Source organism: Furipterus horrens, unplaced genomic scaffold, assembly GCF_987537825.1.
Source record: "Furipterus horrens unplaced genomic scaffold, mFurHor1.1.pri manual_scaffold_2, whole genome shotgun sequence".
Classification (NCBI taxonomy): Eukaryota; Metazoa; Chordata; class Mammalia; order Chiroptera; family Furipteridae; genus Furipterus; species Furipterus horrens.
In genome coordinates, this window is record NW_028327172.1 from 169,635,980 (window position 1) to 169,652,425 (window position 16,446).

Below are 16,446 nucleotides of genomic sequence, written 5' to 3' on the forward strand. Positions count from 1 at the left end.
CTGGATCTTTTAAACAAAAGTGTTTTCTCCCTTTTCAGAATAATTTTCTTCAAGGTAGGCAGCAACTTCTTAATGGCTATGGTTATATGTCATCAAACCATAAGCTGACTTGCCTAAAGTCACAGAGCATATAGCCACGCTGGCCTCTAAATGATGTCCTGACATTCCCTTTCAGGATAGTTTATTCACAGATTTAATCCAATCCTTAAACTTCAGATAAAAAGCATAAACCAGCCAGGCCAGATATTAAGATGGTGAAGGAAGAACTTGTTCCCTTCTCTTTGTTATCTGAGATGCACACAGGACAAGAACCCCCACAACCATGATTTGTTTACCACACTGTAATATGTGGGAAGAAAGGAATGACTTCCTGAAGGGGGAGAAAAGAGGAAGAAAGAAAAATCAGAGCGCTAAATGGGGGCTTCTGAGACTTCGGAGAAATAACCCCTTTCAAAGCAGCCTCCTTTAGTATTAGCAACAGCCACTGAGAGAGAAGGGGAAGTCCGCCTTGTGCAACTCCTAGCAGCCTTGGGGATTTCGCTGGGAGAGCAGCTTCTCCTTTCACAAGTGAAGAGGAAGACTCTTCCTTTCAGTGTGACCGTGATTCCCACTGTGTACAGAACTAAGTAGACACACTGGCTCCAAACCAGGAGGCTGAGAGCAAGAGGAGAAACAGAGCCCGGCTCCGCGCAGCGTCGGAGGCGCTAGCAGCTCTGGTGCTGCGGGCGGGGGCTGGAGTTGGGCCAGGCCCAGCGGTTAAGGTTGCACCAAGGGCAAGCTGGCAAGGACACGGTTTCAGCAGCGCTGATAAGCACTGGCTCCTTTCCCAGGACTGTGAGAAACGCCTGCAGAACCACCTCACCGGATTTCCGTTTCTCTTAAAAGCCCTATCTAGCCATAAATGCCACTTCCGTGGAATTTTCTGTCCTCCTGCCCAGTTCAAAACGTGTTTTCTCTCAGTTTCCAGGACGCCTTCCAAAGGAGGCCTGGTGAACACAGGACAAAACAGGCCGCCGCGGGGGCCCCGGCCTGGGATTCATTCCCACAGGCCAACCTGCCGCGAGGGACTTCCCCGCGCACAGCTCCCCGCGCAGCGGGATATTCAGAGGCGCCCTCCCAGGCGGCTTGTCACCACAGAAGACCAGCCCCGCCTGCTTACTCCTGACCCCAACACCTCTTTTCTCTTGTCCAAAGGCCTTTGTCCGATGGGCCACAGCCCGTGGCTGAAGGACCCCCTAGGCCTCCCCTGGCACCTCCGCCCCAGGGACCAGGCTCTTCGGCCTCCACCCAAAGCTGGTGTGGCAACTGCCCAATGGGCCCGCTCCCAGCGTTCCTTGAAGGGCAAAGCCCCTCAGATCGGGAGGCTAGGGTACCCGCAGGTGACCAGCTGTACAATCTCTACCTGTCCTACAGTGCGCTTCTCTGGGAAGCTGGGACAACAGAGCGGTGCGAGGGGCGCAAGCTGTAGCTTCCCCAGCTGTAGGTTCTGGACGTCGGCTGGCTGGGTATGCGCAGTGCGCCCCTCACCCCTCAGCGAGCCAGGCAAAGCCAGGCAGCCCTTCGCAGCTCAGTAGTCTTAAGTATATTCACACTGTTGTACAACAGATCTGTAGAACTTCTTCATTTTGCAGCACTAAAACTCTATACCCACTGAAGACTTAATTTTGCCTCACTGTTTCCTCAGCCTTAGGCGACCACCTTCCTATTTTGTTTCTAAGATTTAATTTTAGATATTTCAGATGAATATTTGTCCTTTTGTGACTGGCTTATTTCACTTAGCATAATCCCCTCGAGGTTCATTTATATTGTAGCACAGAACAAGATTTCCTACTGTTTAAAGGCTGCATAAAATTCCATTGCATGTGTATACCACATTTTCTTCATCTGTTCATCTTTCAATGGATATTTTGGTCACTTCACCTTTGCAAATAAGGCTGTTGTGAATAATGCTACCATGAACATGGGTGTGCAAATATCTGAGATCCTTCTTTGAATTATTTTGGACCAATTCTCAGAAATGGAATTGCTGGATCGTGTGGTCATTCTATTTTTGATGTTCCGAGGAACCTCCATATTCTTTTCCACAATGGTTGCGCTATTTTACATTCCCACTAATAGTGCAGGTGAGTTCCAACTTCTCCATATCTTCACCAACAGTTATTTTCTTTTTTAAAGTATATTTTATTGATTATGCTGTTACAGTTGTTCCAGTTTCTTTCCCCTTTGCTCCCCTCTGCTCAGTACCCCCCCTTCCTTCCAGCAATCCCACCCCCCTTAGTTCATGTCCATGGGTCACGCATATAAGTTCTTTGGTTTCAAACTTTCCTATTTTACTCTTAACTTCCCTCTGTCTATTTTGCACCTACCAATTATGCTTCTTAATCCCTGGACCATTTCCCCATTTCTCCCCCTTCTCCCTGCCGGCTGATAACCCTCCAAATGATCTCCATACCTATGATTCTGTTCCTATTCTGGTTTGCTTAGTTTGATTTTGTTCTTATTTTTTAGATTCTGTTGTTGATAGTTGGGAGTTTGTTGTCATTTTAATGTTCAGAGTTTTGATCTTTTTCTTAAATGAGTCCTTTTAACATTTCATATAATAATGGCTTGGTGATAATGAACTCTTTTAGTTTTACATTGTCTGGGAAGCACTTCATCTGCCCTTCCATTCTAAATGATGGCTTTGCTGGACAGAGTAATCTTGGTTGTAGGTCTTTGCTTTTCATCACATTGAATACTTCTTGCCAGTCCCTTCTTGCCTGCAAAGTTGCTTTTGAGAAGTCAGCTGATAGTCTTATAGGAACCCCTTTGTAGGTAACTCTCTTCTTTTCTTTTGCTGTTTGTAAAATTCTCTCCTTATATTGAAACTTTGGCATTTTAATTATAATGTGTCTTGGTGTGGTCCTCTTTGGGCCTAGCTTCTTTGGGATTCTTTGTGCTTCCTGGACTTGTATGTCTATCTGCTTCGCCAAATTTGGGAAGTTTTTCTTCGTTATTTTTTCACATAAGTTTTCAATTTCTTGCTTTTCCTCTTCTTCTATCACCCCTATGATTTGGATATTGGCATGTTTAAAGTTGTCCCAGAGGTTCCTAAACCTCTCCTCATTTGTTTCAATTCTTGTTTCTTCATTCTGTACTGGTTGACTGTTTACTTATTCCTTATGTTCCAAATCATTGACTTGAACCCCAGATTCCTTCCCTTCACCATTGGTTCTGTGTGGATTTTCCTTTGTTTCATTTAGCTTAGCCTTCACTTATTCCCTTCTGCGTTTTCCATACTTAAGCATATCTGTCAAGTTTATGAGCATCTTTATCACCAGTGTTTTGAACTCTACATCTGTTAGGTTGGCTATCTCCTCATCTGTTAGGTTAGCTATCTCCTTGTTGTTTAGTTGTCTCACTGGAACCTTCATCCATTCTCTCTTTTGGGCCATACTTCTCTGCCTCCTCATCTTGACAGGTTCTTGTGTTTCTTTGCCTCTGTGTCTTAGGTAGAGCTGTCCCACCTGTTACGTTGTAAGAGGTGGAGCCGTAGGTATCATCAGTACAGGGTAACCTGTTTCACCACTTGTGGTGCTGTATGTGGAGAAGGGGTCTGAGAGGGAACAATGCCACTTGCTCAGCACTCGCCCCTTTTCCAGGCACTTCTCCCACTTACTCTATGGGACTGATTCCCCTCTAGCTGTTACCCTGGCCTTCGTTCCCAGAGTGGGTGGGTCTGTAGATGTTCTAGAACCATGAGGGTCCTCTAAACAAGCAGACTCTGATGAGAGGCTGGCAGTTTCTTCCTCTACCTCAACCCTCACTGGTTTTCACAGTGAGAAGCAACAAGGTTTTATTTTCCCTGGTACTGGAGCCGTGAGCTGCAGGGTCTGGTCTGGTGCTGGGACTGCTCTCCAGGTATTCCTCCCTACTTTTCAAAATGTCTGACGGTGCTTTCCACTGGCCTGCTGCTGCCGCCACCACCACCGCTACTGCCACTGTTGCCACACTACTTCCTTTCCCCCCCTGGCTCTTCCCCTTTTACCTGTCTAAATGAGTATTTCTTCTTTATATCTTTGTTTGTTGGACTTCCATGCAGCTTGATTTTCTGGAACTTCTGGTTATCTCTAGTTTTGAGGTAGATGTATTCCTTCTTAGTTGTGGAGGGAGACACAGCATGTCTACCTAGGCCTCCATCTTGGCTGAAAGTCATTATTTTCTATTTTATAATAGTGGCATCCTAATGATTATGAGGTGATGTATCATTGTGGATCTGATTTAAATTTATTTGTATTTTATGATTACGATGTTGAGCATCTTTTCATTTGCTTATTGGCCATTTGTATATCTTCTGTAGAGAAATGTCTATGCAAGTTATTGCCCATTTTTATTTATTTATTTTGTTGCTATGTTGTAGAATTTACTTATATATTCTAGATATTAACTCCTTATCAGATATATGTTTTGAAATTATTTCCTCCCATTCCATAGGTTGTTTTTCACTCTGTTGATTGTTTTCTTTGATGCAAAGAAGTTTTTAAGTTTGACTGCAGTCCCATTTATCTGTTTCCAACTAATTCATTATTCTAACTAATCTAATCTTTAGAAGTAATAATAAAGTAGCACTAGCAGCAATGGCATTAATAATAAAATGAGCAATAAAACAATAAAAAACGATATGGTCCTAGAAGGAATTAAGGTGCCTTTAAATTTATCATAGTGGGTTAAGAAAAGATAAATATAGCCATATATTATATAAATAGTAGGGAAATTTGAAAAGTGCATTACTTATATGGACTTTAATATTCCCCATCCGAAACCACATCTACAACTCTCATTGTATGATATTATTATAGTCATTATATAACCTATTCTTCACTGAGGTGAGCAGCTGTGAGTATGCTAAGGGCTTCCAGTGATATTGGTTTCACATCCCTTACTATAAACCACCCATTTATGTGAAATGGAAATAAAGCATGCAGAAATTCCCTTGGATCTGAGAGTAGGGTTTCCCCCAGCCCAATTTTTTTAGCTAGATCAGCTAATAATACCAGCCAATCAGTTTAGAAGGGAAAAGGCTTTCCTAAATAAATATAATTCCCAAGAGCATGTTCTCTAAAGAAGTTCTCAGACTTGAAATCCAATAGAGGACTGATTCAGAACTTCCTTCTACCACTATGAAGAAAAGTGGTGTTCCTTTCCTTTTGGCTATCATCTTCCTGACTCTAATTGGAGTTCAAGGTAAGGGGTTCTGAGTTACATTAGGTTAGTAAAGTCAGAGATTTAAACTGTTATAAAAGCTTCTTATTTGCCTAACATGCATCAGAAAGTGATATGAGCTACTCATAAAAGCTTCTCAGTGACTAAGTTGATTATACAAAGTTCATATCTTAGACTTTCCAAATTAAAAAAATCTTCTCAGTCTTAGTGTGTGAATTCCTGGCATGTTGTTAAGTGTCGGTGCTTAACCAATTAAAGATCCAATAATCAGAAACAATTTCCTAATCTGTTTACTACCTACCTTTGTTATCTTGAGCAAATTAGTGAACTTTTCTAGATTTAAATTTCCTCAGCTGTAACATGGAGCTTTTTTCATTATTTTTCTATTACAGTTGCCCTATTTTTTCACCGATTTCTCTCCCTCGTCCCGTTCCCTCCCCATTCTCCCACATTCTCCACCCTGTTTTCCATGTCCATAGGTATTTATACTAGTTCCTTGAATAGACCCTTCTCCTTCTTTCCCCACTTTTCCCCCTCCCCTCTCTAAAATGGAGATTTTATAGTTATGCTTTTTCTACCTGTCTCATGGTGTATGGCATATAGTAAGCACTGAGTATATATATGTATATGTATACACATATATTATATATATAAAATGAATGAATGAATGAATGAATGAATGAAGAAATGAAGCCCTTGCTAGTATGGCTCAGTTTGTTGGAGTGTCATCTCATTCACCAAAAGGTTGGGGGTTTGATTCCTGGTCAGGGCACATACCTAGGTTGCAGGTTCAATCCTGTCAGGGCGCCAGTCAAGGTGTTGGTTGGGGCTCATATAAGAGATAATCAATCAATGTTTCTCTCTCACATCAATCTTGCTCCCTCTCTCTCTTACTCTCTCTCTCTCAAATCAATAAAACATATTTTTAAAAATTAAAAAAAAATAAGAAATGAAGATAGCCCTGGCTGGGTAGCTCAGTTGGTTATAACATTGTCCCAATACTCCAAGGTTGCGGGATTGATTCTTGGTCAGGGGACATAAAAGAATCAACCAATGAATGAATAAGTAAGTGGAATAGCAAATCAATGTTTCTCTCTCTGTCTCTCTCTTCCTCTCTCCCTTCCTCTCTCTCTCTAAAATCAGTTTTTAAAAAAGGAATGAAGATAGTGTATTTTAAAGAATTTCCAAAAGTTTAAAGAACTATTGAAAAGCAAGGCAGTGGGAAGGATGATGATGGTGATGATAACTGGTTATTATATATAGAACTTTCTGTCCAAACCAACACTAACTGCATTCTACTGTCATATGGCTTTGGGAATTGCTTAGGAAACTGTGGTGCACATAGCACACATGAATTAGGTATCTGCGTGTCTGACCTTCAACAGGCATTTATTAAATTTTGTGAGCATCCTTTTTCCTAAGGTTGTATAATATGGTAGTTAAGAGCAATACCTTTGGACTCAAACTCTGCATCTGCCCTCTAAAAGCTGAATGACTTTGTTCTTTACTTAACTTCTCTGAACTTTAGCTTCTTTGTCTATAAAATGGAGGTAAAATCTACTTCAAAAGTTTGTAGTAATGTTTATTAGACACTCAGTAAATGATAATAATAACCATGACTAAGTCAAACACATCATTTTGATGGATCACCTAAGTTGAGACATTGCCGTAAACCAGTGTGTGCTCCCCATTCTCTTTCCCTTAGGAAGCCCAGTGATGCGGAGGGGACGCTGTTTCTGCATCAATGCCAGCCAAGAGGTGATCCACTTAAAATACTTAAAGGACCTTAAACTGTTTTCCCCAGGCCCTTCTTGTGACAAAACTGAAATCATGTAAGTAAAATCTCATGCAACATGCAAACATCATATAGGCAGAAACATTAAATTTATTGTGATAAGTACCCACAGAATGCTTGCCCATGCAGACACTTAAAATTCAGATTGTTGCTTCTCTATAATCTGGCCTACTTCTTTCTTTTCTAAAAAAAAAACAACCAATAATAATTTCTGGTAGAGATTAGAAACAAAAGATTACATATTACAAAAGTAATACATGTTTGGTGTAGAAAATGTTTAATGTATATAACCCAAAATAATAAAATATTATTTATAATCCTACCATTCAGTGACAAATACTGTTAACCCCATGATATGTAATTTTTCCAGTTTTCTCGCACTTGCTTTGTGTGTACATATATAAACACAAAATATATATACATATATTTATAAATACTATATATACACAAATAAAATCATACACTACATACTGTTTTGTAATTTTTTTATTAAGACTATTTCATGAATATTTCTTCATGTCAGTAAATCTTCTGCAATAATATTATCTTTTTCTAATAATGTCATTTTTGATGGCCAAATTATATTCCAGCATATGGATGTGTCATATCTGAGTGGCCAATGCTCAAATGTAGGTTACTTCCAATGTTTTGCTATTGAAATTAAACTCATTATGACATTATTGTGTCTTAAATTATTTCCTGTTAATAATACCTTTCCAGAGCTTAGAATTTCTAAGTTAAATTATGTGCATACTTTAAGTCTTCTGAAGCCCAAATCAAGGATGATCTATATAATGGTTACTGTTATTCTCAGAGTGTACTGAAAAAATTTTTTAAATTTTTGAATTATTCCTGGAGAGTTCAATGAGTCTGTTAATCTTGTTTTAGGATAACATTTTATTATGTTTTAAGTAGTTTCATTAGAAAATTTGGCAAAATTCATGCTGATTTTTATTGTTTTTGCAAAAAAAAGTAGGTATATTGATAACTTTTTTATTTTGCTTCTTCAGTTAAGCATAAATAGCTATTTCCAGAACAAAAGAAACAATATCATCTTTAGGTATGGTTCTCCCTTTGCAAATACCTGTTGGATTTTTAAAATTTATGGTTATGTGCTTTTCTAGAAATTCATCTATGTTCCCTCACTAATTTAGAAAATGAAAAGGCAAGTGAAGAGATTAGTCAAATAATATATATGCATAGCTCATGGGAAGAGACAATAGTTTGGTGAAGGCCAGGAGAGGTGGGGACAGGGGCTGGGTGGAGGTAGGCAAAGGTGGGGGAAATGGGGGACATCTGTAATAGCGTCAACAATAAAAAAAAATGAAAAGGCAGGAAGAAGACTAGAAGTCTCAGATGCTTCAGATGCTTATAGTGAACATGCAAGTACACTCTAATTTGGGAATGGAATTCTGGGGATAAGATGAAGTGCTTAAATTATTTAAAGTTTTTAAAAACGTATCTTGTTGCTATTTTTTGGCAGTGCTATACTGAAGAATGGGAATCAAATATGTCTAAACCCAGATTCAACAAATGTGAAAAAACTGATTAAAAAGTGGGAGAAACAGGTTGGTGAAAAGAAGGAACAAAATTTTATTTCTCTTAAAAATTAACTTGGGCAGGGTAGGGGAGAGTAATGGGGGGGATGGGACAACTGTGATAGAACAACAATAAATTAACTTAAAAAGTTAACTTTGGGAAATAAAGAATCTATGTAGTTCTTTTAAAGGTACATTTTTAAAAGTTATATTATTGTGCTCCTATTTTGTTCCTAGAATGATGTCCTCACTTGAGGTATAGTTATATTCTTGCAGAGAGTATAATTTGTCCATCACACCACTAGAATGTAGGTTCCATTAGGGTAGGAAGCTTATCTTTCTTATTCAACACAATAAATATTTATTGAATTGGACAGTAGACACCGAGGATAGAAAGGTAATAAGATATAGTACCTTTCTACTGTAGCAAATATTCTAACAATAAATTAAAGTACAATGTGGCCCTGGCTAGGTAGTTCAGTTGGTTGAAGCGTCATCCCAATATGCCAAGGTTTTGGGTTTGATCCCCAGTCAGGGCACATACAAGAATCGACAATGAATGCATAACTAGGAGGAACAACAAATCAATGTTTCTCTCTCTCTCAATAAATAAAAATATATGTTAATATAAAAAAATTAAAGTACAATGTGAAATATAAAATGAAAATATGTACAAGAATCTTGAAGATTATAGATGAAGGAGTAATTAATTTTGCTGGAGAAAGGGACAGGGAGAAACCATTAAGGAATAGTTTTCATATCAGGTGACATTTGATTTGGGTCTCGAAGGATAATTAGTTCAACAGGAGGGTAAGGATATCAGGAAGAAAGAGTAAAATCATGAGAGAGCTTTCTTTCCATTTTCAGGGAGCCTCATGTAATGTATGTGGAGTTTGTATGGAGGGAATTAAGGGACTGAAGCTAAAAGGTAGACCAGGACAAAGTGGGAAGAATACTGTATGACACCCTAAGGTGTTATGTTTGAAGAGGGCCACAGAATATGTAGTCGGGAGTGTGGCTTCTGGAGTCTGACAGACTAGTGGTTCTGCCACATACTAGCTATGCAACTTTGGCCAGGTCACCCTCTGCAAGTCTCAGTCTCCCCGTAAGAGAAAAGTGGATTATAATAGTCCAACCTCAAAAGGTTGTACTTGGGACAGTTAGGTCATAAGCAAGGTTGGAGTGGGAGAATGGACAAAAGACCAGTTAGAGGACTGTTGCTTCCTTCTCAAAGAGGGTAAAGTGGAGAAAATCAAAGGAGCCCCTTTGAGAGCAAAGCAACTTTAAACGTGTTTTGAGGATAAAGAAGGACCACAGTCTGGAGAGTTCAAATATAACATAAGAAAGGAAAATGGTCCAATAAAGAAACATTGCCCCCTCTTTCCCCCCTCTCTTTGCAGGTCAGCCAAAAGAAAAAGCAAAAGAAAGGGAAAAACATCAAAAAAGTGAGAAATGTCAAAAAAGTTAAACATCCTCATCAAAAGAAGACTACATAAGCAACCACTTTACGAACAAGTATTTTGTGTTAAAAAGGTTCTTTTTAATTGTACTGAAATAATTTTAACAGGGGATCGCACCTTAATCCATAAACTTGATCTGACTAGAAATTTTAATTTAATTACAATTATAAAAATGTAATTAAAGCTAGGAAGTGGCTTTTAAAGTCCAAATGTTAAGAATTGGTAGAGGCTATAGTTTATCTTTAGTCTCCCACCTACAACCAGTTGAATTTCATCACGCTTAAGAGCATGATCTTAGTAACACCCGAATGTGGACACACAACATGTACCCGGGAGAGCAGCCCTATGCTTTCAAGATCACAGCCTGCAGTCTCCAGAGAGTATTCTGAGGCATGAGTCAGCAAGGCCCAGCTGTCAGCATGCTGATAAGCCAAGCAGCTGGGAATTGAGCTGGACCTCACCAAGCTGTGATGGCCATCAGCATCTGTATTCAATCAGCCTACAGGCTTCACATGCAAAGTATCTGAGAGATAAATGCCCATTTTTTTCCGGGGACCACCACTGGAGAACATTAGCACTTAGCTTTCAGAAACTTCTATCACACTTTTGAGGCCATGTGACTCCATCTTGCCTGCCTAGGCTAACCACTTTATTTCTGTTGTTTCCCTTTGCCTCAGTCAAGTCAGTTCCTCCGTCGTACCACAGTTCAGTGCCTGCCTCCTCTACCATGCAGGCCAGAATCTTACTGACCTGGGTCTACTCTTTCCTCATTCTTTCCCAGCACCCCACAGGCATGCTGCCTTCTCCCCACTCGTCTTCACAATCTGCCCCTTAAAATTTCCTGGACACTTGGATTATCTTAAAACTCCTATTTTACTTGTGCTCCACATCACTCAGTGAGTACTTAATTATTTCTAATTATTTTGTGTGTGTTTGTTCTTTCTCTTCAACCAGACTGTTAGCTCCCTAAGGATAGGAGCCACACTTTATTTCCCTGAAACCACAACCATGTCTTATATACTGTGGAACTAGGTTTTGAATAATTTCTTAATTGCAGTTGTTATAGGTAGGAGGGCAACCAGACCATCTCCTCAGAGCAGGAGCTGGCTATCTATTGACTACTCAATACTGAGTAACCCCTGGAAACTTCTTTGAGTCATTATCTTCAGGCCATTGTCCCTGCAGCTGCCTGGGGTGATGCAATATCCTTGTCTTATTATGACAGGATGTTAACTTGGCCTCTTCAGTAGATAAGAAGGAAATGTTTAAATGTTTGTGAGTATCGATCATTTCACCAGGTCTCATGAAGAAAGGAGGTAGTACTAAGATAGCAACACCTCGAGGGAGCAGCAAATCCTGTTAGTGGAGACATGGCTGGTGCCCACTTCACCTCTACAGGGCTCAGACAATCTCTTAAATAGGAGGTGCAGTGAATTGTGTGGAATAGAATGCCTTTGGTTGAAATTTAAACATATACCAACTTTCTCAAATTTTGTTAATTCTTACACTGCAGATGATTTTCCGTGATGTACGGTGGTGATCTTACCCAAACAGTGTCTTAGGTAATCATGAAGCTCTAGATCCTTTCATGTAACTTTCCTGAAAAATCTAAATGTTCCCTAATTTGAGAATCTATGACCCAGTTACCATGCATCTCACAGGTAAAGTGGACAATGTATAACTAATAACCAGAAACCACATGTCATGATATATATATGCACGTGATAATCATTTAGCATTTGTACATACATGTATACTCTCTAAGCAAATAACTAATTTCAAAGTAGTATTACCATGTATACCTTGTACTCTTAAATAATTTCTTTGTTAAGACAGTGGTATCAATAAATGAATCATTAACCAGAAAACAAGTCTTGATTTTTTTTTTATTGTCTTGAACATACACCTCAACTGTTGCATGCTTAGCAGTAATTCTCCCATGTCTTTATTCATTTGCTTTCATCTTAAGTAAGGTGTAATTAAGATAAGGACACAGAAGCCCTTTAAAGGGCTCTTTGGGGACAGAAAAAAAGTCTATGGAAAATGTGACAACAATGCCTAATAAGAGTTATGTGAAATGAAATTTATTTTCTAATCCTGAAGGATAATTCTATTCCAACAAAAATGTCCTCTTTTTCATATTCTCAAAGTATGTAGGTTCAAATATTATAAAACCTTAAGTAGTTATGGTGGAGATCTAAGTATAAGTGCAGGTAATTTGTGCTGGAGGTATGCAGTATGGACTCTCTAAGAAGGTTCCAAGTGGACAAAGAATGTTGGCCTGGTACATCTGAAGTCAGATGTTTGGGTAAGTGGCAGCTGCTAATTGTGAACAGGACTACCCACAAGGGCCTTAACCTGAACAACAGCCAAATGCTGCAGAAAGAGTGAAGATTCTGGATTCTGAGTTTTCTGGGTTAAGATCAAAAGCCCACCACTTACTAGCTGTGTGGCCTTGGTTCACGTATACTATTTAACCTCCCTGTGTACCAGTTTCCTCAGCTTTGCTCACCCTCCTCTATTCATCTGTTCTCCTCAACAGCCTCTCCCACCATCAATACTACTCTCAACTACACATATTTCAAGTCTTGCTTTTTCATGACTCCATCTCAGAATGCTCCTGGTCACACTGGAATCATCCTCCTGTGACTTCCCTGTCATAAAGTGACTTTAATTATTAAGAACTGTTCTCTGATATAAAATTTATATTATTTTGCTATACCAGAAAGCAGTTTGTATCTAAACAAAGTTCATATAGTAGAGTAATTGATAAATAAATCAGTAAAAATATTTCATCTGTAAACTGTACTTTTGAATTTTAGTGCCAGTGTTATCTCAGTCAGTTAATTAAGAGAGAGGTATTTCTTTATCCCTCCTGGGAAAATGGAAATTTGCTTTCTTATTAGAAAGGAATATAAAGAGATTGCAAACACATGTACTTTAGGGTACTATCAATTTCCGTTTTGAAAATTAAGATAAACAAGCAACCTTCCAGTACTGATAAGGGGTTAATTATCTCCTAGTTTAAGAGAACACCTGAGGCATTTTAACACCAAGTTAGCTGAAAGTTCAAATGAGGGTTTTTGATCCTTCATTTTAAGAAAGTACAGAAATCACAAATGAGCAATCAAATAGAGGTCTGCGAATAAGGTTATGAACTTGGGTGCATTGATAGAAGACTAGAGGAAGAGATGTCAAATTATATATAACTATTTGCTTTCTTTAAAAATCTGCTAGGCAAATAAAGAAATCCCATTCTTTATATATAATACTTCATTATACTGCTTCAAGTTTAATGTTTTCATATAGAATTTTTTTGACTTCCAGTCAAGATGGAAGCATAGGTAAACACGCTTCTCCTCCCATGCAACCACAGAAAGAATTACAACTAGACCTCAAAACTAATAACACCCAGAACCATCAGAAAATCAAGCTGTATGGAAGTCTGACAACCAAGGATTTAAAGAACCCACATTCATCCAGATGGCTAAGAGAGGCAGAGATGTAGAGACAAGTGGAGGCACAGAGATGCAGTGTGGAATGCAGAGGAGACAGCAGTGGAACATGCAGTCCCACATTCATATGTGGGAGATAAAAATCAGGAGGGATACCTTGGGAATGAGGGATCCCGGACCCAGCCTGTGGTGCAGGTTCCAGGAAGATAAATCCCCATAACTTCTAGCTATAAAAACAAGTGGGGATTGGGGCGGTGGGAGAAATTGCCAGATTTTCAGGAGACTCCACTTAAAGGGCCAGCATGGACTTAGAATGTATGCAAACTCACCCCCTCTGGTATTCAGCACCAGAGAAACAGCTGGAAGGGCACCAGTCGCATATAAGGAGTAAGTTAAGTGACTAGAAACAGGGAGAGTGCCAGAAAAACCTGTCCCCTCCCACACAACTTATAGGTGGCTTTTCTACAATAGGTCATGCTACTAAGAGAGCGTGTCAATGCAGCTCTACTTAATACACAGAAGCAAACACAGGGAGGCTGCCAAATTGAGGAGACAAAGAAATATGGCCCAAATGAAAGAACATAAAAAGAACTAAATGAATGGAGATAACCAACCTATCAGATGCAGAGTTCAAAACACTGGTGACCGGGATGCCCAAAGAACTCACTGAGTATGGCAACAACATAAAGGAAGAAATGAAGTTTACACTAAGTGAAATAAAGAAGAATTCACAGGGAACCAAAAGGGAAGGAAAGGAAGCCAGGGTTCAAGTTAACAATTTGGAACATAAGGAAATAATAAACATTCAACCAGAACAGAATGAAGAAACAAGAATTAAAAAAAAAGATTAGAAGAGAATAAGAAGACTCTGGAACATCTCCAAAAGTGTCAACATCCAAATCATAGGGATGCCAGAAGGAGAAGAGGAAGAACAAGAAATTGAAAACTTATTTGAACAAATAACGAAAGAAAATTTCCCTAATTTCATGAAAGAAATAGACATACAAGTCCAAGAAGCACAAAGAGTCCCAAATAAGTTGGACCCAAGGAAGAACACACCAAGACACATCATAATTAAAATGCTAAAGGTTAAAGATAAAGAGAGAAACTTAAAAGCAGCAAGAGAAGAGAAGAGAGTTATCTACAAAGGGAGTTCCCATAAGACTATCAGCTGATTTCTCAAAAGAAACTGTGCAGGCAAGAAGGGGCTAGCAAGAAGTATTCAAAGTGATGAAAAGCAAAAACCAACATCTAAGATTATTCTATCCAGCAAAGCTATCATTTGGAATGGAAGGGCAGACAAAGTGCTTCCCATACAAGATAAAACTAAAGGAGTTCATCATCACCAAGCCCTTATTATATGAAATATTAAAGAGATTTACTTAAGAAAAATATCAAAACCATGATCATTAAGGTGGCAATAAATTCACAACTATTAATAATTGAATCCAAATAACAAACTAAGCAAACAACTAGAACAGGTACAGAATCATAGATATGGAGCTCATTTGGAGGGTTATCAGTTGGGAGGGGGAAGGAGGAGAATGGGGGTAAAGGTGCCAGATTAAGAAGCACAAATTGGTAGGTACAAAAGGACAGGGGGGTGTTAAGAACAGTACAGTAGTCCCTTTCTATATCGTGGTTCACTTATCGCGGACTCACTGTATCGTGGGTTTTAAAAAAATATTCTATTTAATTATTTATCACGGATTTTTTGCTATATTGTGGGATTTTGTGGTACTATATACATATGTTAAAGTTATGTAGGTTTAAGAGCGTAGAATATGTTTAAGAACATAAGTAGTGTTTATAAATGTGTGGAAAAGGTTAATAAGGGAGTAGGAAAGGTTAATAAGGGACTGGGAATGGTTTATAAGTGTGTGGGAAGGGTTTATAAAGCCTTCAGATATATATAAATACTAAAATAAATGTAAGGTTCCTACTTCACAGATTTTCACCTATCACGGGGGGTGGGGGGGAGTCTAGAACGTAATACCCATGATAAGTGAAGGAATACTGTATAGGAAATGGAGTAGCCAAAGAACTTACATGCATGACCCATGGACATGAACTAAAAAGGGGTGTTGTTGGAGGGAATGGGAGGAGCAGGTAGAGGGGGGCAAAATGGTAAAATTGGGACAACTGTAATAGCATAATTAATAAAATGTTTTAAAATATAAATAAAATTTTTAAAATTATTATTATTATTTTTTAAGAGTAACTGCACTCTCCCTCTTGGGAGCACATCCAGTGGTGTCTTTCTTGTCACCCTTCTCTTTCCCACCCCCAGGGGAGTTAAAAAAAAAAGGTAAAAGTTGCCGGTATCTCCATCTCCAGGGAACCAGGCCTTGGCCTCTGCCTCTGTGTGGAGTGTAGGACCAAGCAGGCCCAGCCAGCTACTGGTAGCTTTTCTTAACCATTGGAGCAAACAACCTGAACTTACTCCAGAAGAAGTAACTAAACATCAAGATCATTAAGTGTGAGAGGAGAAATGTCAAAATAAACCATATAACAGAGAGAGAAAAAAATGTGTTACTTCAAAAAAGAAATGCCAGCAATCACTTCTACAATATTAAAAGCAGCAGAATTTACCTTAGGGCAGATCTCTCTCTCTCTCTACTTTATTTTAGAGAGACGAAGAAAGAAAGAGAGAGAGAAACATCAATTTTTATCCCAATACCTGTATTTATTCATTCATTGATTGATCTCTTACTGGAGATCGAACCTGCACCCTGGTCTATCAGCACAACGCTCTAACCAACTGAGCTGCTGTGCAGGGCCAGGGCAGATATATCTCGTTTGTGGCCTTTGATTAGGACCAGACTGGCGAGGAGTTTTTATGAAATGTAAGTTAAAGCAAAAGTGAGCTAAAATTTCTCTGAATGACAAGGAAAAAGGAATTACCTCTGGCCGCTAGGGAGTATGTTGGAGATCCTATTAGAGCAAAAAGAGGAGGCAGTGGAAGAAGCGGGGAGCGGTGGGGGGTGGGGGTGGGG

General features: G+C 39.1%; 1 protein-coding gene across 1 annotated transcript; it reads left to right on the plus strand.

The window, feature by feature from the left end:
• The first annotated feature begins 5,116 nt into the window (after nt 1-5,116).
• Nucleotides 5,117-11,853, plus strand: CXCL9 (C-X-C motif chemokine ligand 9). The gene is made up of 4 exons (XM_090268101.1): nt 5,117-5,223; nt 6,908-7,034; nt 8,481-8,565; nt 9,936-11,853. Exons 1-4 carry the CDS (start codon nt 5,160-5,162, stop codon nt 10,029-10,031), a joined length of 372 nt encoding a protein of 123 aa, XP_090124227.1. The 5' UTR covers nt 5,117-5,159; the 3' UTR covers nt 10,032-11,853.
• The last annotated feature ends 4,593 nt before the right edge of the window (nt 11,854-16,446 follow it).

Bases quoted from the DNA above. Each gene is read 5' to 3' on its own strand.
- CXCL9 (XM_090268101.1), top strand. From the start codon at position 5,160: ATGAAGAAAAGTGGTGTTCCTTTCCTTTTGGCTATCATCTTCCTGACT. The intron at 5,224-6,907 runs GTAAGGGGTTCT...TCTTTCCCTTAG, and splicing joins GACTCTAATTGGAGTTCAAG to GAAGCCCAGTGATGCGGAGG. The intron at 8,566-9,935 runs GTTGGTGAAAAG...CTCTCTTTGCAG, and splicing joins TTAAAAAGTGGGAGAAACAG to GTCAGCCAAAAGAAAAAGCA.